We start from the raw sequence: 25,765 nt of genomic DNA on the forward strand, positions 1-25,765 counted from the left end.
AAAATCTCACCACAGTCGCCTTCGGAAATTGAGTGAGGCAATTTTTCCAAGCTGTCTCTTCTCATTCGCGTATCAGAATCAGCCCCATTGGGCCTGATCACGAACGTCACTTCACGGTGAAAACGAAATGGAGTACATATAACCTTGCATCCAAATATTTCGTTTTAACCGGGGCTCTGGCAACCCTATCCCAACCAATGCAAATTGAGCGTAGGCAGCATAAAGTAGGGCTCGCGCCAATGAGGTACATATCGAGGTGAAGCAATAGGCGAAGTATACTTTTATTCGCATGCAAAATTTTGTGTCGTAATTATTTGCGTTCTCTATGAAGTGTATATGGAAGAGACAAAACAATGTTCAAAATACTCACGGTTTCATGATGATTTGAGCCCAGTTTCTCATGAAATCTTGCAACGGTTTTTTTAACAGATGACAATTGTATTGTTACTTATATCCTTTATTTATACTGTAGAAAGGTCCAGAGAACAGTTGTATTCTTAGTCCTCAGGAGCGTTAACATTTTCGGTGAAATGCTGCTAAATTGAACACTATTTTCCCACATCACACAAACCGACACTGAGAGCCATAGTAATATCTTTATGGTACGGTAAAACTAACGAAACTTCGTTCGTTTCTATGGCCGTGGGGGAGTGAAAATGTTGTACTGAAATATCACTTTTATTCGTCTTTTTCAACGTTATTTCACAAATATCCACTGCACGCTGTAACATTATATTCATAATCAGCGGGAACTTCAATCAAATGTATGTTTTTCATTGATAAAACACAAACAGAAAATAGCATTTTCACATGGATGTGGTAGGCAATCGAATATAAACACAACGGACTGACGTCACTATTTGAAAAATAGTTATGGCAGCGCATGCTTTGTCGCTCGAAAAATCACCATCTTCATTACCTTTTTTCCAGGACATTGGGCTCGCGCTAAGGGAGCTCACGTATTGTTTACTGTTTGGAGTCATATTTGTTGATATTTGATTACGTTGGATAGTTTCCTTCGGCAAGCGATGTTTTTATATCCATCCGGAAGCTTTCTTGGCTAAATTTAAATAACTGCCACAGGATCGCACGGAGCACTTCATTTTTAAATTCAGGTTATGATTTCTATGCTCATAAGTTTCTATGTTGGCTACAGAAAGGCGGACATCTTAGCAATCCCTTGGTTTTAACCGTGAAGAGACATTCGTGATCAGGCCCATTATCTTAGCCTAGCGGTATATGAGTACATCGCGGTATTACAAATTGCATATATTTAAGCGTTTCTAAAACGTTTCCCAAAGGAGAATACAGAGACCCAAACCAAAACAAAACACACGCGTACTTCCGATGAAAATGAGAGATCGACAATTCCACGTCCCGAGTTTCCAATCGTTAGTCCGTTTTCGTCGTCTGGGTCTATGTCGATTTGTCCGGTTCAAATTTTCTTGTGCCACAACAAGCTTGCAAGACCTGCGATCAACTTCACTATCTCGCAGGAGGACCATCGTGATATTGCCTGTTTCTAGTCCTGAGTATCACCAGGACTGGGCAATGACGCTTATAATGGCGTCAATTCGCTTAGAGGGTCTGTTTGCTGTTTGTTTGTTTGGGGCCCATTGCTCATCCCACGATATTCTAGACAGTTCTTCTGAGCCAGTGCAAGCCCTATGGAACTAATATATAAAAATAATAAGGTTACAGTGTTCTCAGGCTGTTCAGAGGAACCAAATCGTCACTCGCGTATTGAAACTATTGTTTCTCTGCATCTTACAAACGGAATCCGCACAAATATTCTCATTATTCTGACAATTCAGTGCTTTCGTGTTGTAAACGACAGTCGTTCTCTGCATTTTCTAGCGTAACAGGATGTGATATATCGGAATAATAAACGACGAACGAAGATAATGATTATTCATCGTTCATTATTAGAAAGATAGGTTTATTATAGAGAACTATTAATTCAAACAACATTGTAATGATTCTTGTGTTCTTTCTTTAACAGCACTAATTACTAAACACATAAATATTGTTTCCTTATTATATCACCATATTATCCAAGGTGCACAATCATGTGAGTAATATAAATGTTTTCTTGCAAATATTTGCGTTTCGTCTTACCGTTTATTTACGGACAAATGTGAAGAACAATAATTACGGAAAATCCATCACAAAGTAAAAGAAAATAGTTAAACTCAGGGGTGTTTAGTCCGAAAGCTTCCGCTGGTCCGACCATGAAAAGATACGTTTGCCCGATATTCTGCCCCTACTGGAAATACCTGTCTTCGATGCCTATTATCTTACTTTACATGCTTTGTTTACAAACTGGTCTTTATCAGTAGATGTGGATATACAAGCGCATGCTTCTTATCGTTTCTGGCACCATTGCAGTATGGTGGAGGTGTTTTGTAGCAATCAAACATGACTGGTTCAATAATCGACCGGGTAAATATTTTTAGTGCAAGTTGGGGCGTCGGTGTTGTGAGATCATTCGAATTGTATACGGCTCGCAACAATTAAATATTTTGTTATCTTGCGCAATCAGCTCGGGTGCCGGCCGCTCAGAAAACACATTAAACGGAAAAGGTTGTCGACACCTTGGGCTTCATTGTGTATCACCGAATGGAAGCATTCGCTTCCATCGCGTGTTTCCATTTTGCTTTTATGTCAGAACTGCAGCGAACATAAAGCAGCAACAGCACGTGATGTATGTGTATTTCCATGTTTGGTTCGGACGTGGAATCAACTGAGTAATGGTGATTGACCTTTTTGGGTGTTATTATTGGTTGTGTTCAATGCGCTCACATTATGGGAAGTTGGTTTTCTATAACTTCAATCGTTGATTGACTGACTGATTGACTTATTCGATTTGACCTCCAATTGCACAAAACAAAAATACAAATCGAACTCAATTGATGTGAAACAGAAAATTCAGGTGAAATCCTAAATTGGTTTTATGCGTCACATCATTACACAAGGAGTCAAATTCTTGAGCTCCAGGGGCAGATTTTCTTCTCGTATTGATATATATTTTGCCGCGAGGATAACCGTGATATGTTATTCCTAAAGCTACTTATCACAATGAGTAATTTTGTACTTCAGCGATTGATGGTGATGACAATAAGATGAGTACCACGGTTTCCTATGCTCGACAAGCAAATATCGTTCCTCGTTATATAGTCAGATTCATATGTTGGGATCAGATAAATGTCAGTATCAGACAAAGTATTTGTCTATGTGTCGGTACAAAAAAAAGGTTTTTATCCATTTAAAGCGAAAACTTTTCAGAAGCATTTTAATTCAGTTGCCCTTTACAAATTGTGTTTATGATTTCTTAAGATCTAATATCACAGAGTACAGTCAAAAGAATAGTTCTCACGTGCGGTACCGCCATCGCGTTCCGTAGACTGACCGATGACAGCCAAAAAAGTCCGCCCTATCCTACTGAGTGTACTGTTGTACTGTTGATGGTCACCAACGAATATCCACACCAGGAGAAATCCAGTATTCTGGCGAATTTTTATGACTTTCCTGGAGTGAAGCTTTTCCGCATTTTGTTTGTTAGTTTTCAATTTGATATATGTTTGTCCAAAACCATACCAAGAAAAGCAACTCGTTGGCAACCAAAAACAGGGGCAATCTCACCAACTGGCGACTGCAGGCTGAGACGAAATGTAGAATATGCATTTCTTGGTTTCGATATCTGTTTTTTTCAGACACTCTCTAGCGATATTTTTTTGCGCTCATCATTTGAATAAGTGTTTGGTAGATGATGGAATTTTTTTGTCAGTGAGTATTCGCTATGCCCGAGAAACGCATCCAAATTTCGACCCAGTGCAATCACAAAACAAAGAACTTTTTTTGAAGTACTAGATCTATATATGTATGATTTCGTTAATAGTCAATATGCCTTAAACGCTAAATAAGTGTGTTTTCCAGTTGGTTACGCATTGCCAGCATCGCGCACTCATGGTTACGTAAATTCTCACTTCGCAGCTCTCACCTGCCTTCACGTAACAATGCTGTGCTGTGTGGTGTTTTGCAAAAATTGTTCAAAATTGTGTTTCCATCCAATGTCTTTAAATATTGTTTGGGTATTCTATCAGCAAATCTGCTGCTAAGCATATAAATCGTTTAATCATTGTTTGACCTAATCGGTTTTGCATTTAATCATTGAAAAGAAAGTATGAAGGAATAATATATAATTCTCGTTAAGTAAAGTAACCATTATTTTCCGTTGAAATGAAATGAAAAGTACCAAATTGTCTACATTGAATATTACTGGCTTTGCTTGTTTTCTCAAACGGGTAAGGTTATTTGAAGGTCATCAATATTATGTAGCAAAGTTATTTCATTAAATGTTCACATATTGTGCGGCGAAAGTGCAAAATAGTTGATTCAAGTTTTAGTAGCATTCCTCGTCCTCCATTGCAAAATCACTGCTGAATCCAGAATCTGCATAAACCGAACTGAAATGTAAAGAAAAATAATAATTTATAGGTAACATTGTTTCAAGTACAATTTCATGTGTATGGTAGATGATGTGAAATACATTTCAATTCCTTTCGATAGTAATATATTGAAACCAAATTATTTTGGAGAATATGCATGATTATCATCTAAACTCCAGGATATTATTTAGGCTAATTTGAATGAACTGATTTGAACAAATAACGTATGTCTAAAAAAAAATTAAAATTAAAAATTAAATAATTTCGATTTGCAGCAACCTCTAGGCTCCGTTCTTGCCATCAGGAGTTGGTTCTGCCTAGGGAGAGTTCCAACTACAGGATAAAACTGTATAACGGCTTCTCACGTCGTAAAACGTTGAAGATCCTTGGAGTATTGGTCGACCATAACCTCAACTTCCAGCGCCACTTGGAAGAAGTAAAGAAGAGCTGCGCAAGTCGGTTGTACTTGCCTAAAACAATCTCCAAACCCCATCGGAGAAATAACAGGAAGATACGATGGCCAAAGCGATCATCAACAGCCGCCTCACCTATGGCCTTGAACTGATGCGTTTGGCCGGAAACAAGCTCCGTTCTACTGCCATCTGCAGAGTTTATCGCAGCTATTTCTCAATCGGGGATTCATTGAGAATTAGCTGCGATAACCAAACCACTGTTTACAGCTTCTCATTCTGTCTCCAATCCGCATTGACGGCATTGAGCTTCGTATTAGGGAATGGGGTTTTAGGCATGACAATATGGGTTTGCAGAAGAAATGAACACTTTTAAAATAAAAATTATGAATGAAAATTATTTTTACCAAATCAAATTAGTATTCTAGGTAAATGAAAATCACTTTTGCTTGCAAGTAGTGAAAAGATATACAAAAATTGTGTCTAATGATAATTTTATATTAGTTTTGGCGAGAATATTTGAAAATTCATAGAAAATAGTTTAAATTAGGGTCAGAACAACGTTCTTATAGTAGGTAAATAACGCCGAGAAAAAAAATTCATGCAAATTTTAGCAATTTAAAACTGCCTTAGGGCCGACTAATCTGATAGAGAATAGTTGGCCTCATACAAACTTATGTCGTATCCAGATGTCGACACCATTCCGCCGTCAACGCGAATCTCTCCATCCTCTCCATCATTCCCGTCTTTTCTCACGGCTTACAGAGACAAGGCTAGCTACTCCGGATCAGTCATTTTTTAGTGACGTCATCTGATTCATTGAAGTAAACAATGTGTTCTGGATTTACTTTGATGAACATCAACAAGGAGGAACATTTTGAAATTCCCTTACCTGTCGTACTCAGAAATAGCCTCCTGTACGATTTCCTTCCGTTCGGATACGGTGATTTCGTTTTTCGCAACAAAATTGTTTCCCGCATAAATGGCTTGGAACCGCATCTACCCGCAGCATTCGTTTGCTTCATACGGTGTTTAGTAGAATGTCCTTCAATCGGTAGTCCTCATCTAAAAAGTGATCGGAGCATACCCTCGCTTTGGCTACGTTCAAATCACTGTTGGCTTCGCAAACATTTATCCACAAAGAACATAATTCTCGGTTTTTCGAAAAGCGAAAGAATCTCTTTTTTGGCCCGATAACGTCATTTTCATAATTTATACATCCGCTCACAGCGCATTGAACCATTTTCGATTTTTCATTTCAAGAACATTCACGCGTAAGTCGGAAAACAAAATACAACTGGCGACTGTTTACACTGACGAATCAGATGACGTCATAAAAAAAAAGTTTACTCGCTAAAGAACTAGCCTTGTCTCTGTAAGCCGTGGTCTGCGTGGTCTTTTCTGATCTGTCAAAATCTCCAGCCCCTTCAAGCAAGGGTCAACACTCGTAGGTATGAACCTGATCGATTATCAAGATTCATAAAAATTGTGCGGATATGAAAAGAATATATAAAATAATAAACCCTACGAGGATGGCAACAGTCTCCACATGCGGTTTCTTGCAAAAACCAGCGATAGGGCGGAAAATATGAAATTCAACAAAATTGTTGGAAGTTCAATGAACTTTATAAGAAAATTAACATATTAAATACATTGTTAAAAAACGTACCCAACAATTGCATTTAATTCACAATTCTCATGTGAAAACATGCTACCTTTGCCTTATACACATTATGAAAGAAAGAATAAACATATTTATCTACTTACTTGATGGCCCTGCACGTGAAGAAAACGATGCGCTTCAGCTTTTTATTGTAGAAAAAGTAATTGAACGACCACAAACATCCGGGTTCGCCGAACGGATCCGAGTTGAGATCCGGATTGTAGCTATAAATGTCACAATCGTTCAGCGAGATTTCATCCTCGATGGTGGACCAGAGGGCGGTACGGATCTTGTGATACTGTTCACCAGCTACCGCCGAGAGATTGCTCTCAATTGAGTTGAGTACCCACTGCAACGATGGCTCCTTACTGAACTCGTGACTCTACAAAAAGAAAGTGAAAATTTTTGTTGGTAATATTGTTAAAACAAAACTATTTGATTAGTTACGATATCCAGAAGCAGTTGACATACATTTATTCTTGCTACGACAACATCTTCCGGATCCGAGCACGACAGGACCCTACTAGATTCTAGTGTAGTGATCGACGGCGATGGGTTCGAGGAAGTGGACCAATTTGTCTACCTTGGCTCAATGGTGACGTCTGACAATAATACAAGCCGCGAGATCCGGAGACGCATTATCAATGGGAGTCGTACCTACTGTGGTCTCCACAAACACTTAAGATCAAACAGACTTAACAATCGTGCGAAATGTTCCATGTACAAAACGCTCACAAGACCGGTTGTCCTCTACGGGCACGAAACGTGGACAATACTCGAAGAGGCCTGGGAGCACTTGGAGTCCTTGAACGACGAGTGTTAAAAAATTCTTATTTTATTTTCTGTTTGGGTTAACCTCCGCACCGTAAAAAATGTAATCTGATGGCTGCACTTGATTACACCACACAACCCGCACGCAACACAACACAACACTACGAAATAAACAGTAATGACTACCGGGTTCTAACATTTCATCTGAACCCGTCGTCATTCAAACACTTTTCTGCATCTTCAAGAGCGACAGGGCAAACGCAGCCAGCTATGTGTGAAGCGATCACTACTACTAATGTGTTGTCTTGCGTAAAAATGATAGTTGTGATTCAAAGTTTTCTGCTGAACGAAGCCGATGGAAATGATATAAAAAACACACACCATTGTTGATTGAACAGACCGCTCAGTTGGTCACGCGTTGCCTCTGTATAAATGTTTCGACAAATAGGCCGACGATTGTCGAACTTTTATCCCCGCGCAGATATCCACATTTTTTTTGAAGAATTTTATCAAATGAATAAAACCTAGAATAAAATCAAACAGTCTTAGGTGAATCTGCCTCGTTCTATACAACAAAGAAATGTTTAGATGATGATAAAACTTTACAAAGGAGATTATGACTTTTACAAACTTCATCATAGAATTTGTCATATTCCAGATCAAATTTCTGTTCAACAATTACTTTCCCTCTATTCCGTTGTCCACACACCATAGAATCTTACGAAAATACGCCTTTCAATCGGCGCGGCACTACCAGGTAGACACAAAATATGATCATATGATTCACAAATTGCTATTGAAATTTTTCAATTTCTGAAAATATTTGCACCCAACGACTTGTAACAGGCACGGATTCTTTATTCCAACTTTCATCTCATTAAATATCATAAATATCATCTCATTTTTTACAGCAAATTATTTGAAAAACATGTATCTTTTAATGGTGAATAATTCACGTGAATTCGTTTTGTTTTGAAAAAAAAATATTGCAGGATGGAAACCGAGAAGAAATTTGGGTTTGGACACCCCCATTAAAATTCCGGCGTGATCAGGTGCTAAAACCGCGAGATCGTTGAGAGTAGCTGAATCGATCACGTATGATATGCTGGAACGTTTCCGTGAACGTTCAATTGTTATTCGGATGGATCAGAGGACGCCTCGTAGTTGAACTTACGATCGGAAGCTGAGATTGAAGGTACTGAGAACAATTAAACCAAACACGGAACTCTCGGACTAGGACATCGCCAAAAAAACAACTCTACCCAAGTTCCATTCGAAGAATCCGTATGCAAGAAGGTTACCGTAATTTTCGTGCCTACAAGCAATCAAACAGGACGCTGAAACCAAATTTGGTGGCCAAAAGACGAAGACGAAGTACGAAGGATGCATGCTGATGGATGACGAGAAGTACGTGAAGGAGGATTTTGGATAGCTCCCAGGCCTGAAATTCTATAATTGACCATTTCGATTTCAGGATGGTACGAAAAATATATTTTCCTATTTTTTCCTAAAAATCATAACTTTTGAACTACTATACCGAATCTAATAATCGACATATAAAATTAAAGCAGTTATTTTGAGTTATGATTTTACAAAGTTTAAAAAGTTTTTACGGAGTTGATTTTTGAGTTCTATTCTTATACTATCTATATTTAGGAATGGACTTCGATACGATCTATTTAAAAGGTTGAGTATTGTCTAAGGTATGATTCAGTTATGGCGGGTTTACATTAGGGAGATCTATAGCTATAGATTCACCCGAAAATAGATGTAAACGAGTGAGAATATATATGATACACTTCTTCGTGGTATATATGGGGCTGTCCACATACCACGTGGACAGAAAAAGCACGGTTTTAGACTCCCCCCTCCCCCTCCGTGGACAAGCGTGGACATTTTCATACCCCTACCCCCCTTTGTCCACGTGGACATTTTTCCTTTTATAATCAAAATAATTAAGGAAAGAACTGATTTGCACCTAAATTCCACTTTTTTCCTGTCTGGAAGGTCGGAAAATAATTAATTTTCTTGGATTTTTTTCGAATGTTACGAATAAAGTGAAGAGCTCGGGTATTTTAGTTATTGTTTAAGGTATATGTGTAGATGTATTTTTCACTTTTTAAGTGCACGAATAATGATTATTATGCTGTTGACAGCTGGATGCGTAGATGCTGTCTGAAAATTGGTACCTTGCTGGTGGTATCGATTCCGAAGCAACGGGGTGTCGTAGAACAAATTTCAATGAATATTTTGTAACATTAGGACAATACCTAAAGTGTTACATAGGGGTTTTTAAAAAGTCGAAAAATTGCCGAAATGACGGCCATTTTTGTTAAAAATGAGTTATTTTTTATAAAAAATCGCTGTTTAGAAGCTCATAAAAAATCGAAAAAATGAGATCAAAAAATCAAAAAACGGCTATGTAACGCTTTATATAATCCATTTTTAAAGGCTGATAAAAAATTTCAACTAAATCGGGCGAATAGATGCTAAGATATTGATACCACCAGTTGAAAAAACACGGTATCGAGAAAAACGCGTTTCAAAATTCGTACAGGTGAGGTCATACATTTAGCTGTAACTTTCCAACGAAATCAAATATCTAAAAGGGGCAGAAGCTTCCCAAAAATGCAAAAACAAACAAAAATTCGATTTTTTTGATTTTCCAGACCGGGGTCCCCCCTTAGGTTGTTTTTATTTCAAATTTCACTAGTTGTACCCTGTACCAGTTGTGGCCCATTGTTTTTGTATGGTAGAGAAATGGGTAGAACAACAAAGCACATGCTTCATATGAGGTTAATTTGGAAATACTTGTGAGTATATGATATTTTTTGTTTTTCCATTATAAGCGAATATATAAAGGCTATCTGGTTTTGCTAACACGGAAACACGCAATTTACAGTTGACTAGATGAGGAACAATTCGCATCTGAATTGCCAATCGCCAATCGAATAAAAATAAATGGATAAATGGAAACGATTTTCTAAACACTTGCAAAAAAAATACGTTGATATCACATAGACACCAGTAATAATCCAATCAACTTGATTAATTTGCTTCCATTTGATTCACATGTAATTCCAGTAGAACATTTTACTACAGAGATGCATTGTTTTATGGCAGAGTTACAGTGTTACTCAAAATTTTAGATGAAAAAAATCTTTGCCCACTCCGGAATATGATCGATCACTGCTAATCTCTGGATTTCCGATTCACCTTTACTCGGTAGCGCAATTCAAAATCTTTTCCGCCATAGTTCGGAGAATTTTCAGAGGGTATTAATAGCGTATTAAGATATTTTATTATTTTTCAAATCCTTATAGACCATTCTGCATTGAGTGTCTAGATGGCTTCCAAAGTGCTCGCGTGGAAGCATTACATCAGAAAACTCACGATTCATTGATTCCCAACTATGAAATCGAGCTCAAATCTCAACTATGAAAGTTGAACATTTCTTGAGACCAGTTTTTGCATGAAATTGATCCCAATTCAAAAGTACGCTACATAGAACAATCAATTCTCACTCCCGACATTATTCCAAAAATGGAAGTAAAAGTGACGAACCAGCCAAATGAGTTGAAAGTCACTATAATACAGATAAAAAAAAATTAATTGAATTCATTTGAAAGATGAGAAAATTTTCCATAATATTCTGTTGTAGAACATTTTAAATAGTGAAAGATAACAATAGGAATAACATTGTGGTGTCGAGGAAGGAATTGTAGAAGGATTGGAGAGCTTTAATTTTGTTGATAGAAACAATCGAGTTTATCATCAAAAAATAATAAAACCCTTAAGAAACGAAAAATTTTAAGTATTTTTCGACTTCTAAAAGGCACTTCAATCAATCAATTCAAATGTTTTACAACTGCAGTCTATGCGAAATTTTCTGAAAAAAAAAATAGAATACTGGGTCAATTGATTCAAGTTTGACGACTAGTGGTGCATGGATCGTTTCAAGCAAATGAAATATTAATTCCTAGAAATTGACGGGATTCCAATACAGATAGGACTCGATTATATACAGACTCGATTATATACGGACTCGATTATATGTGATTCGATTATATACAATTATAGACCTGATTATATACAGTTTGGAAAAAAATATTTTTTTTTATATTTCAAATATGACTTATTTCAAGAAGAAATGTAACCTTTCAACGTTAAAATGCAATTTAAGTGGCTATTACATGTGGGGTAAACAGTGGGGTAAAAATCGTGATTTTTGAAGATTTTGCTTGAATTTTCACCAAGAATAGTTTATATCGATATTGCAGTCTAATTAAGAAAGATAGAAGTTGGGTGTCAAAGAAAAAATTGTAGGGTGGTTGAAGAGCTTCAATTTAATCGATAGAAACAATCTAGTTCAATATAAATTTTTACGATGAAATTAATAATAAAATATTACAAATTATAAAAATTACTTTTAAGTTTTTCACTTACCTTAAAAGGAGATGAATCAAAAACCAAATTGAATAAAAATATTCAAAAAATGAAAAATACATGCGTAAAAAACGAATAAAAACAATTTTTTTTGACTCGATTATATACAGGATTCGATTATATACGAAAAGAAATCAAAAACTGTATATAATCGAGTCCGCGCTGTACTTTGAAAAATTCTAACTTTTCGAGAAAAAATGATTTTACACGAAATTCTGCATGACAAACTATACAGACATTATTATCCTAAGACTAATTGTTCTCGAGAGCTCTATACATGCTCTATAGAAAATTGTATTTGATAAAAAAAAACCATATGTGTAATATCATGGAAACTTAACCATTATGGAATCGTTTATTTTTTGTAGGTTTGAGCTAGGAACGTCTATGTATAGCCCGCAACTATAATAGTTATAGGATCATACAAAATATCTCGGTCGCTCACAGTTTACGCGAGTTATCTTAGAATATGGATTTCAGTGAAGGATGATATTACAATGATATTACAGAAGTTCAATGATATATGAAGCACTCTCAGGCAGCTCAATTCGTTTCTTCATAAATACTGAATACTTAAGTTAGGCGGAAAGTTGTGATTATATTAGAAAAAATATTCATTTTTCGTGTCCACGTGGACATAGCCTATACCCCCTGCCCCCTCTCCGTGGACAAGCGTGGACATTTTCATACCCCCTACCCCCCCTAAAATTGTCCACGTGGTATGTGGACAGCCCCTATGTGTAGAATATATAGAATAAATTCAGGCATATGTAAACGCTGGTGAGAAATCACTAAAGTTGGATGCAGTTCTACTCCAGGTGAATAAATTCACGGGAATAAGAATATATGCATTATATAAGTTCGCGCTAGTGTAAACGGTTGATGCGATTTCTATAAATCTCATCATATTTCTTCACACGAATATATCACTAGTCTAAACCCACCCTTAGAATCTAGAATCACTGTTTATATTACAGCAGCGCTAGTAATAGGCGTATCTGAAATCTTTTGACAGCAAATAATTTTTTTATTTTTTTTTAAAGAGACTTTGCCTAATGTGGCATTCGCCTCTGTAGCAAATTATTGGAAAAACATGTATCTTTCAACGGTGAATATTTCATGTTAAAAATACTTTTTTCAAAAATTCATAACTTTTGAACTACTGTACCGATTCAGATAATCGACATCAATCGACAAGTCCCGTTCACAGTCTGTCAGTCACATCTTAATCAATCTCGAAAAACTTTGATTTCAATTTCCGAAAAAATTACGAAAATCTGTTATTTTTCGATCTTACAGAGTAGGATTTTCCATGAGAGGACATTCTAGTTTAGAAATTTCAAAAATCATTTTGTTTTCTTTATATTTCTGAAGAATAGACGTTCAAGAATGTACCCAAGAAAGGAATTTTCAAAAATCCCATTATTTACCGAGTTTTATGGATTTTAGTGATGTGGTACCTTGAAGTTTCAAATGCGTTTTTCTCGAAACAAGTTTTTTCAAGCGGTCGTACACGATATCTCAAGTTCTACTGAACCGATTTATTTCAAATTTAATGTGAATAAATCATTATACATACTTCTCACTATCGCATGAACCAATAGAAAACTGTATATATTTAAAATTGTACTACTTTTCAAAGGTTGAAATACAGTAGAACAATTATCCGCGAAATAGTCTGGATAGGTCACCGCGAATAATGAAAATGTACGCGATGTACGACTAAAAATGAGGTGTAAACGTGAAATAAATATATTTCAGAATGAAAACTATGTTTTATCAATACAGAAAACATTCAACTATCCATCTGCAAGATCGTGTGCAACAGTTGTCAGATTAAATGAAAGCTATGGCCAAAACAAAAGAGCAAGCGCCTACGTCTCACTGACAAATTTTGGAAAATTCTTGAATATTTTTTCCGTTGAGTTCTTGTTGTATTGTTAGAAGACAAAGAAACAAATAATGAAATAATGGATAGTAAAAATATTCTTTGTTTCATTTGTTCAGAGCTCGAGAAAACGTCCAAAAATCGTGCCCTTATCTTAGAATACCTCCTTAAGTCAGGCTCCTTGGTTTTAAATGCTTCACTTACGAATCACTAAATTTGAACCTCATCCGTGTCGATTGAGTCAAATATCCATGTCATCGAAAGAGCAGATGATGGTTAATTAATTAATTCTTGTATTTACTAAAGAAGCCGTGATTGTGTTTAATTTTCTTTTTTATGTGATCGAGAAACTCAAATTCTTGACAGGAAAAAAGCAAAATGAAAGAAAGCGAGCCCCTCGATTTGTTTACCCGTGTACCTCTCCTCCGAGGGTATAATTTTGTATCTATCTAAAAATAGTCGCTCAACGGCGAGAGGACGTTTTCTTCTTGATCGATACAGTCCTCTGAAAAATCACAAACATTCCCGCATACACAATCACAGCCGGAAAGCTATTTCTCGAATTTCTATTTTTGTTTTGTCGAGTAGTTTGTTTTGCAAATGCTTCCCGACAAATCATCACAATGCGCGCTTTCGAATATTGCTAACAAACCTATACTCACCTTTGCGTCACTGAAGTCATAATCCGGTTCAAATGCCGAATTTAGCGTAGCCACCAGGTAGAACAAAGTCTTGCGTGAAATCGTATCGCAGAGGGTAGCACCTTCGTCTCCAGATAATGAGCTACGGAAGATTTGCGGCGAGAAATCCTGCAGTGTTTGCGGTGGCGATAAGGCCTGCAAATCGGTTGGAGCCTGCTCCGAAGTGAAACGTTTGTATAGAGCCTTATCGTTGCCCGCCATTTTACAGGAATAACTCTCGATGCGACCATGGATGGTACTGTCCCCGGTTTGGATGTGCAAAGCGTTGTTTATCGCCTCAAAGCTGGTACTTTCCAAGAGCTTCATTTTGATTCGTTTGATGTTGTTTTCAAGATAATAGTCAAGATTTTGGGATATTCCTTTCGCCTTGTTTCCACTCGTAGGACTGTGTGAATGTTTGCTTATATGACGGTAAATTATGTATTAGATGTTGGTTTACTTTGAACAATTTTCTACACCCTCGAACGATGCAGTTTTGGCTTACAAAACTAAGCTTAGATGTTGTTGATCTACAACAAGATGCTTCCTACAAGGAAGTTGATTATTTAACAGTGAAGCGAACTCAACGGAGCACAGAACTGTGGAATCGAGTACTTGACCATCTTGGGCGATCGCTCTCTTATAAGACTATTATTGACTCTGGCGATTCTGAACATGGTCGTAGGGTGCACACAGAGTCTTTTCTTCAATATCTTCGGTGTGTCGATTCGGCGATTGCTGTAGATTTGTGTTCTCTGGGGGCACATTTAATATCAATCAAATCGTGCGGTAATTCTACGAGATTACCGCTGTTGCGTCGAGTAAACTTCGTTGCTAAAGTCAACCGGAGTCAGATACGCAAGAGAAAGTTTTTCTTTGTTGGAATTGTTCCACTCTGATTTCTAGTTTCACCTCCTACTACCTCAGATCTTCAAATATCTTTTGCGTCCACGACAGAGATGCTATAAACAAAAACAAGGCAATCTCCAACCTATTAAAAGGTTCAGCGTCTTTCGTTTGAACAAAATAGTCTCACACTACCACGGTGCCTTCACAATCACGGCTTGCATTGAGTCCGTAATCATTCAGTCATAAGCCCACACTTTCAAAGCATATTTATCGCGTAATATTTGTCAACACACGCAATTGAACTTTCGCGTCTGGGAATACACTTCACGCACACAATCGTATAGCAGGGTCAAATCTACCACAGCTACATATAGATGTATAAAGAGGACTTATATTTTTCCGTCATCTTTGCTTCGTAACCCTTTGGGACAATGAAATAAATTCACTTATTCGCCTCGGGATTGAGTTCCACGCACAAAAATAATACTACAAGATGCGTCGCAACACTCAAAACTCTACTTTACATAATAATTGGCTAAATTTTACGACCGATTTAAACTGTTTTGCTGCTATTTTACTTGTGAGAAAATTTTCTGCAATCCGATATATAGCGAAGCGTTTAACTGAAGTGAAGGAATAAAGCAATATCTGAGATGGCAATACTGACGTTGAGTGGAAGAATGAGAGAGCATAACAGAATCGACCAGGAGCTCGGGTAACGGAAAAAGCCTTTTAGGTGGAAGCCATAAAAAGCGTGATACGAAGTCGAAACAAACATGCAATATTATTTTTTTAACTAGGCTTTATTTGAAAAATGATGTACAGTGAACTTTAATCATATCTGTAGTAAAGTTCTAATAACTACAATACTATAATAATGTAATTATAATTATATAACTATATTTCCGATATAGTTCAAAACATATACAGGTCGGACTCGATTATATATAAACGCAATTTCACTTCCAACGTTAATTTTCGAATCCAATACATAATCGAATCACGAAAAAGCTATTTTTCTATTAATGTTTGACATTCATACATTAATGAAAGAATTGTTTCCTTGAGATTCGATTATGTATAGGATTTAAAAATAATTGTTAATCTAGGGAATGTCAAAATTCCCTAGATGCTAGTAATTTGACTAGCTGGTTCGGATTCTACTCACAAGGAAAACGCTTCTTCCGTGGACGAATCGAGAGTAATTTATTTCTGTGATTTCTACAGTTTTTATACTAAAACTATCTCCCCAGTTCTTAATTCTACCCTCACCACACATAGCGATAAGCTACCTGAACATCTTATCACAATAATAACTGCCTGTTGGTGCGCAAGGGTATTCATTACTTCTCTTTTGCCTTGGTGCCAAACTCTTTTTGCCTGCGTCATTTCAGTTATTCCTGCCATGTGTTCTACCTGCTTATCCGGCAATCTCTTTTTGCCTGCGTCATTCTAAGTACCTATTTTCTAGTTGTTTTCTCCCTTTCTCGCTCCTATACGAGATACGGGGAAAACATGTGTTTCATAATTCAGTTTCTCCTATTCTCGCCGTTGCTCGAGATAGGGAAACACATATTTCTTTTATTATCCCTAGATCGTAAACAAATTTTACCACCGGCCCTGATTTGACATTTCCGTCCGTAACAATAATTGTTGAAAAAAAATGGTCGACTATATATAATCGAGTCCGATCTGTAGTATACAATAAGATGACAGTGCCGCATTATGTGCGATTCACATAGAACGGTACGGAAAAGAACGTCCACGTTCTATCAACGTCTCCACCAATTCAAACATGCAGTCTTGCACCAGCATCGTTACATCAAACGAATGATTTATTTAATGTTATTTATGGTGTCGCCACCTACAACAATTTTAAATTGCAATGCCCTCTTTCGAATCAGTATGCCTAGAATCAGTTCTAAATATGAAGAATAATTTAATGAAAATCATTGAATTATATTATTTGAATGTTTTAACCCCGTAGTCCCGATCCTTACCCAATATATAGACTATATTTCTCAGCTAGTCGCGAATGATTTCGACTCCGACATTTCGAACTAAGAGATATGTTGGCATAAAAAATACAACCAAAATCAAAACAAAATCCGAGACACAAAACCCAGACAAAGACCAAACGAACCGTCCCTCATTTTGGTTAGCTCAAAGATTTTTGTTTCACTCAATATTGTTATGAATGCTTAGATTTAGCATCACCAGTCACGATTTGCTTCAAAACTGTGAGTTTGGAAATACGAGATGACGGAAATACGATCCATTAAATGTTTCCTGTTGAAATATTTTTATTTCGTGTTGCATCATTAACGCGTTATCCGCGATTTTCGTTATTCGCGGTGACCTTGCCAGACTATTTCAAGGATAATCGGGGCTCTACTGTATTTGTAATGAAGCTGCTAATTCATGTGTCGTGTACTGAGGATTATTCTTAATCAGCGTCTCGAGCAAAAAACCCTTTTTTTACGGTTACCCTAAAACAACTTTAAAAAAAAGCGTTATATCGGTTTTTTCAAGAGATAGAAAAAAAAACTTTGTGCTTCAAAATTGCTTAAAATAACCTAGGCTAAAACATTGTTGAACCATGTTTACCTCTATCTATAAATATAAGAAAGTTAGATTTTCTATTTCATTGAAAATTTTGGTAACCCTATTGTAGACAACATCAAAATAAGCGCTTTATCATATGTATCAACTTTATCGAAGAAGTTTTCGTCTAGAGAATCACTGTCGAGCTCTAGATGCTAATTTCCACTTAAATGTACTTCCTGGACCATTGTGCACAAACTATAAAAAAACAAATAATGCTTCTTTTCGCCAATCTTAAATGGCTCATAACGATATGCGAACGCTTCCATGCAGCTGCGCAATGCTGAGTATAAGGCTAAGGTTACTTTGGATAGGAGTACGCACGAAAATTTGATTGTACGAATAGAAACAAACAATTTTGTTCGATAGAAGCTGACGAATACGAACGAAGCAAGGGGGAAGCAATGTAACCACACCAATACAACTCAATGTGGTTGTTTAGCTTCACTATTGCATACAATTCGTACGACCACTTTTCTGCATCCAGTGTCACCGCCGCCTAATTCTGGTTTCTACTTTAGGTTTAATGTTCGTTCCATGCCATCTCGAGGAAATTGCTAACCTGGGAAAATCCTTGACTGATCGGGAATTATACCTAATCTAAGGCGGAAGACATAGTAAAAGCGATGCGGTGCGATGAGATGCGATGCATAGCGGTTAATCGGAGCTCAGTGTGTGCTATGACATACTGATCGCTTTAGATCGCGCATTTTTCGACGTTTCAATTCATACCGTTCTACATGTAAACAGTCCAGCACAAGAATGCCAGCTATGATAAAATATCTTCAATTGATTTTTGAGATGTTTAATTTTGCAAAAACATGTGTGTATGCGATATTTTTCTGGGAAACCTTCAACCGAACATTGAAATTGAAAGTATAGTAAATGAAACATTTACTATACATTCTCAGTGGTATTGGTTACTCTTTTCTCCAGTGTCTTATATTATTTTTTATTCACTTAATCAACGACAATTTTCATTTTCATGTACGTGTATTTTTCTGAATGCTTATGATAAGTCACGGTCAATGCCCTTAACGTAATATCGTATTTTTAAAACTTACTGCAATAAATATAGAAAACATCAAAAGTGGATTTCATAATTGGTGATCTAACGCAAAACGTAAACGATCGGTGAGACATCTGGATTTTGTTTTTGAACTAAGAAAATTATGATAATGTAACCTAAAATTCAAAAACAAATCACATATGTTTTACTTCCGGACTTTCCAAGGTAGTTCTCACATGCAGGAACCATGCATTTTTCAACTTGTTTTTAATTGTGCTCTCGAATTTCCTTTTTTGATCAACCATTGCCAACATTTATACAGTTTTCACTACTGAATGAGGTAAGAAAATAACATGTTATATATAAAATTGCGCAGAATTAATTTTCTTCCAAACTCATCGCAATCAAATAATCTTTTATGACTATAACATTGTAATTTATGAAATGAACTACAAACCTCCCATGAACTCACATTGCAAAATTCAAAACCATCATCACTTTCACCGCAGCGCCGCCTAGGTGTACATTTGTATGTTGGCCAATATGCATTATATAAATTAGAATAAAGTTATATGATTTATCGAAAAAAACGAAAATAATAATTATTTTCGTTCGATTAGTTCGATTGTGGTTGTACTACAGATCAAGGCCGTTGTACTTTAGATCAAGCGTGACAAGAGTGGGAGGGGTTATTTTCCCAGAATGACGTGCTTAATGCGCAACTCTTGTGAAATTATCATAATTAAAAATTATTATATGTTGCATCACAAAAAAAAAACAAATTTATCATGAATGCGCCTTGAGTTATTCAACCAACAATTCATGTGGAGTGATATTCTCAATCAATTCGTCAATAACGTGCGTTCAAATTAGGGGAGGTGGGCGAAAAAAGGACATGTTAAGGGAAACTTCAATTATATCTTTGGAAACTCATGTTTGCCAAAACTTTGATGCAGTTTCTTGCAATTCAACACACTGTTTTTCAACCTAATTGGCCAAATATTTTACAAAAAAGTGTTTTTCAATGTTTTTCACTGAAATCAAAACAGACCGAAAAGTACAAATTGTTTTTCGATTCGGGTAATATGGACATATAGTGGGGGGAATATGGACAGGTTTGTAATATATGGAGCGTAAAGGTTCATCGTTCGCGAGAGGAATAACCAAGGTCTGAACTCATCACGAATGTCCGTTGAATGATGAAAAAATCGAATTAATCCACCTAGAAGTGATATCGTGCTTTTCAGTAGTATAAACGGACAGACTCTCAACTATTTTGCTTTTGGTTATAGGCAGCTTCTAAACAGTCCACATTTGGCGATTTGATTTCCGTTTATAGACGCAGGGCATTCCTTAGGAATAGATTAAACAAACTTTTCACAGTTCATCTCACTCCCACTGGCAACTGTCCGTTTTACCAGTACAATTATTTCAATAATTTAAATTTTCCATTCAAAAATGAATTTAATTTTCCGTACATACCTAATATTGCTTCCCTGTTAACTCACAAACCGAAATATAACCATCAGCGAATTGAATTTTGATATGAAACCACTCAAAATGCTTAATATCGAAGCAGCTAAGATTACATCCACACGTGGAATCATGCATAATTTTTGTTTTTTGTTTCCCTTTTCCACTTTCAATCAGAATTCATTGCCATAGGGTTGCTTAAATATTAAAGAATAACATGTAGAAAGTATTCTCATTAACAGAAATCTGAAATTCGAAATGTAACTATACAAATCAACCACCTTTCCATATTACCCCCACTGTCCGTATTACCCGCGGTTCCCCTATATCTTTTATGGCAAATTGCATCTCTTACAATAGTGGCCGTCTAACTCCCGGAATGCGTCGAGTAAAAGCGCCTGAATAATTCTATTAAATGCTTAATGTTTTCTTTATATTTAATCACACTTAACAGGCTTGTGTGTTTACTATTACAACACTGATTCCACCAGAAATTTACAAATTCACCACTAAAATACTGAATTTCTAGCAGGCAAAATAATATATCGGTGCTCGTCACTATCTGAAAAGTTTAGTTTTGTTGTCTATCATAAGGTTTCATCTATACACACGCTAAAATGGGTATACATAATTGAGAGTAATGCAATACACTAAAATAATTCCCCTGCCATCCCCTGTTATACGCATGGATTTCAATCTATTCAAACATTAAAAATAGTATGAAACAGTTAATTTATGGTTAACAGTTAATATATTCATTTCATTTTGCAACTCCTGTTCAATTTCAATTCGACGCATTGACACGGCTCAATATGTCAGAAACAAGTGGACCGAAAAATTGAACCAAACATTTAAAAATTTCTACTTTAATTTCACGATTTTTTCTGAGCAACTTCAATAACTAAAAACTCAAACGAGAACCACACCGATAAATTCACAAGTGGTAAGTAAACATAGTTTTCTATTTTCAAATTTTGCACATAAGATGATAGCATATGTTGAATGAATGAAAGTTTCCCGAAATCTCAACTTAGTGACAAATAATAGCACGCACGTGAGAAAGAGATCGCATACGCAAATGTGATCGAGCAAATCACGAAACGTGAAAATATGATCAATTCTTGAATACGCGGGAGTCCGTTGCGAACGTCACTATTCTCAGTTTCTCGGCGGCAGTCTAAGCGAACGGTTCGCGGTTTTAGATTTGTTGCAAGGTTTCGCGGAATTGGGATTATCCAACGGTCGTCATCTCACTAACATCGACTAAATTGCTCAACAGTGCGTGGGAAAAAAAGTAAACTATTTTTCTTCAGCCAAAGTGACGTGCTTAGATCAACATCGAATACGGAATAAGCCGCTGGGAGCCATACGGGGAGAAGTACGTCTTAATTGCCTTCTGCCTCTCCGAAGTATTTGTAGAATGTACGTATCATCTGCTCTGGAAAGTGCAGAGTACCAGACGAGTGACAATTCTTATTGCTAATGATTCCATGAGTGGTTAATTTAGTTTTATTGTTCAACTCTTATTACTTGATGAGGGGGAGGTTTATTCTCACTGTCACGATGATCGGGTCGCACATCTACAATCTGAAGTATGCACATGGCACGAATATGTCGTTCGTTTGCACATATTTCGAGCTGATATTTGAACGCCTCAAGCGCCTCACAGTAGTGTAAGTGTGAAGAAAATGTGTTTATCCGCTTGCTGTAGCGTTGTGGATTGGACGCAAATTCCTCGACCTGCGGGATCCGAATATCAATTCTCTGGTTTCATTTTGCATATGCACACATACAACTAGCAATTTGACATAGATTAAGTGAGTCAGATTAATCACCGGTTATAGGTTAATGATTGGGTATGACAAGTCCTTGTCGGAGAAATTTCCATAAATGAATATAAGATTGAGGAAATTCAATGCGTCGCTATTGCACCCGCGATCAACATAGGCTTCTATTAAATGTCAGCTTTATAACTAATTCATCAAATAAAAGCCTTGTTTAGGAATACAAACCAGCGTAAATTCGTTAATTTAAAAATATATCTGATTGCGGCGTCGAAAACATTGAACATTCTCTCGGCCGGCATTGACGCACTGAGTTTTGCTATGTTTGTTTAGAGAACTTCAGGAAAGCGTAAGAATAATTAGGCAAAATACAGTATCATACAAGTAACCGAAAATACCGAAGTGATCTTGTTTAGATGTGAGTATATATGACGCATTCCTGCTTTGTCGGTTCTTGGCAAAAACACATTGCAGATTCAAAGTAAACAATACATATTAGCGTAAAACATAAACAAAGGGTAATCCTAGTCAATGCTCAATATGTTGAGTCTACAGCAGGTACAAGATGAATCACAACGAGCTGAATATTCGGAATAGAAAAATCGTGATGAGATGAATATAACAATATAACTGCTTCTACAAGGCATGGTTCGGAATTTGAAGTTTAGTCAGTGAGTCCATCCGTCTAACAATGCAAATTGAGCAATCGTCTCAAGTGTTTGTGTCTGTTCGAGTAGCGGCAATTTGTCAACTGTTGTCGATCAGAATATTGCATCTTTCGATTTGAAGGCCACGTGTTTGAAGATTATTACGAATATTTCAAGGAAAATTTCATTGGAGCTCGAATCGTATTCACTAAAAGTAATGAAAATGACTATATGATATATGGTTTTTTGAAGGTCACGTGTTTGAAGATTATTACATTGGATACGAATATTTCAAGGACAAGTGATGAAAGTCATGAAAATTTATTCACATTTATTAAGGAGACTGTAGAATTTTATTCTATTATTGATATGAACCAAATTTTAAGATTAAATTAGGTGACGGGACTATAAAAAAGACTAGAGAGCGTGTTTATTTGTATTTGAATATTTTCTAAAACATCTGCAAAACTTGAATGTTCATCCAGAAGCCTTCATCAATCTGTATTCGACCCCGCAAAATCATGAATCCACCGATGGCTGAAACTACGAAAATCTATGTGGATAATGTCCATGGTCTTGTACTATAAGTATTTTGCCCAAAAACTAATGACTCTGTTCTCACTCTATTTTGTATTTTGTCTGCGCTTAGAGGTTATAGCGTTGGCACAAGGATGGAGTCTTGTGAAACTCCGTCATCTCCATCTATATCACCGCATGGATGGTCACTTGCCATGGAAGTGGTCTGCGTCCAGGCATTCTTGCATCGCCGTTCGAAATTAATCCTTGAACGCTTGGATCGCCACTTTCAAAGCTGTTTTGGGGATATCATGCAATGCGCTTTCAATTTTTCGCACACATCTTTGTAGCAAACTAAATAATTTTTGTTTCGTTCTTCACAGCGGCTCTTGCCGCACGAAAGAGCCCTTCATACTCCTGTCTCCAGTACTTCTAGAACTCTGGACGCGCTTTTTGGGCTAAGACAGCTAGCGCGGACACTGCTAATTGTTCTTTCCACATTCCTTCTAGGCATTGTAGCATTGCAAGCGATAGTTGAAGATTTGGTTACCTTATATGCGTTCATGTTCATGTTCATGGGCTGCACGTGCATCCACGAAGTTCTTCGACCAATCCGCTCTGGACTTCTTGTCGGTCTTAGTATTTCGGATCGCCTGGTGGCCACTTTTGGTATACTCCTCACACACTATCCAACTCATGTTTTCCGTCATTGAGGAACCTTAGAAGGTGACGTCACGGACTCTTCAATCTAGCATAGTCATAGCTTCCTATATACTTCTCCACGCTACAGCCTAGACAATGAAATCCCTTTCGAAGACAACTGTCTTCCGATCAGCAATCTTTGCCGTACCGACAGTCATCATCTTGGCGATGTTTAGGCACTGAAAATGAAGATGCCATTGATATCTGTGATCACAAAGCCGTCGTATGACTTGGATACTGCTTCTAGATTGGAGTGCATATTCGTAATTTGTATTGCAGCCAACCCTGACCTTTCCACAACCCAGTTAGCATCATCGGGAGAAACTCGATACGGTTCTGCAATGATTGCAACGTTACTTTTTGTTCACACAGCATGTGCTCTGCTGCATGGTAGTGAGTGAGATCGATCTGGTTTGGGCTCCATAATCGTTGATAAACTATCTCCCGTTGAGTGAGTGTTCTAAGGTAGTGTCAACAATTTTTGACGTTTTTTCAAGCTCTGAACAAAAAAAAAAACAAAGAATATTTTTACTATCCATTATCTCCTCCATTATTTTATTCAAAATTAAAATAGTTACAATCTGGTGAAGTAAGGGGGGAAAAAGTTGTGCCATGGCGTACACGATTCCAGGCCTTCTGGATATCTGAAACAAAAAAAAGGAAAAGATTCTGAATCAGTGAACAATTAATTTTTTTAAATTAGTAAAATTGATAAATCATGATTTTTTATTGGTTCATGTGGTAGAAAGCGGTATAAAGATTCATTCACACCGAATTTGGAATAGATCGGCTCAGTAGAACTTGACATTATGCGTACGCCAGTTTGGAAAAAGCAGTTTCGAGAAAAACGATTTTGAAGTATTGCGTGAAGACCGTACTAGATTAGATATCGCATCACTAAAATGGTTATAACTTCGTTAAATAAAAGGATTTTTTTTTAAATTTCTTGCTAAGGTATTTTTTTCTAAGCTTCAGTAACATGCAAAACGATCTGAATTTCCCTTGAAGGGTAGAACGATCAAAATTCGGTCGGAGAAAAATATGTGGTTTGTTTCAAGAAATCATTCATTTTTTAGTAGTTTAATCAATTTTATCAAAGAAAAAAAAGAATTTTAAGCATCCATGCTCCCGTGGCCGAGTCGTGATCGTCACACATTATCATGCCTGGGGTTCGGGTTCGATACCCGTTCTGTCCGGGAGATTTTTCGTCCGAAAAAATTCTTCCGACTTGCACTGTGGTCACGCGTATTCTAGAGCTTGCCACTCCAGAATACACCAAGGCGTGTTTTTCGGGATAGAAATCTCAACTAAATACTACTATCAAAAATGACGCAGGTAATATCTACGTTGAGACGGCAAAAGTTCAACTGGGAACGTTAGTGCCATCCAAGAAGAAGAAGAAGTATCCATTTTGGCAAATACGAATAACCGTTCGGGTGCCAATAAGTTTTCTGCAGCGGCTTCTTTAGCCATTATGTTATTTTTTATATACCATTCCATTGTCTTTCTTTACATAATGTAAGAATGCAAAATACGGCCAAAACAAAACGGATTTGTCGTATTTGTTGCGAAACGATAGCAGCTGTTTCTTCAGGTATTCCTTGTATTCGTATATGCCCTGGTTTATAGTGCCGGTGGCTATAAAAATATCGCTTTTCCAGTCGCAGGTGCAAATGGTCCACCAAACTTGGATAGTTTTATGATATTGAAGGTGTCTGCCATCGTTACTCTTCTCTTCGCCGTGTAAAACTCCTGTCTTGTACATTTCGTCACCCATCACTTCCCGTCTCGAAGCAATCGAACTTCGTGGAGGGCTCCGTATACAGATTCATGAACCGTTGTTTGGCCGTCCTGCCTGTCATTGGGATTCGGATC

The 25,765-nt window shown here is 36.9% G+C and overlaps 2 protein-coding genes across 2 annotated transcripts in view; one reads left to right on the forward strand and one right to left on the reverse strand.

The window, feature by feature from the left end:
* Positions 1-1,905: 1,905 nt before the first annotated feature.
* LOC129774703 (repressor of RNA polymerase III transcription MAF1 homolog) lies at positions 1,906-15,796 on the reverse strand. Its single transcript, XM_055778577.1, has 3 exons — positions 14,289-15,796; positions 6,626-6,903; positions 1,906-4,466 (listed from the first exon to the last, which is right to left on the reverse strand). The coding sequence occupies exons 1-3, from the start codon at positions 14,631-14,633 to the stop codon at positions 4,403-4,405; spliced, it is 687 nt and encodes a 228-aa protein (XP_055634552.1). The 5' UTR covers positions 14,634-15,796; the 3' UTR covers positions 1,906-4,402.
* Positions 15,797-21,419: 5,623 nt separating this feature from the next.
* Positions 21,420-25,765, forward strand: part of LOC129774693 (uncharacterized) — a 47,876-nt gene continuing 43,530 nt past the window's right edge. The window contains exon 1 of the mRNA XM_055778553.1: positions 21,420-21,663. The gene's annotated coding sequence lies outside the window, so the exon portion shown is untranslated. The remainder of the gene's footprint in view (positions 21,664-25,765) is intronic.

Source organism: Toxorhynchites rutilus, chromosome 3 (genome assembly GCF_029784135.1).
Source record: "Toxorhynchites rutilus septentrionalis strain SRP chromosome 3, ASM2978413v1, whole genome shotgun sequence".
NCBI lineage: Eukaryota > Metazoa > Arthropoda > Insecta > Diptera > Culicidae > Toxorhynchites > Toxorhynchites rutilus.

What these genes read in the sequence shown, in the direction of transcription:
- LOC129774703 (XM_055778577.1), bottom strand. Translation starts at nt 14,633, where the DNA reads ATGAAGCTCTTGGAAAGTACCAGCTTTGAGGCGATAAACAACGCTTTG. An exon ending in ATGACTTCAGTGACGCAAAG is followed by an intron (nt 6,904 to 14,288) that starts GTGAGTATAGGT and finishes TTCTTTTTGTAG; the next exon opens with AGTCACGAGTTCAGTAAGGA. An exon ending in TTCACGTGCAGGGCCATCAA is followed by an intron (nt 4,467 to 6,625) that starts GTAAGTAGATAA and finishes TTTACATTTCAG; the next exon opens with TTCGGTTTATGCAGATTCTG.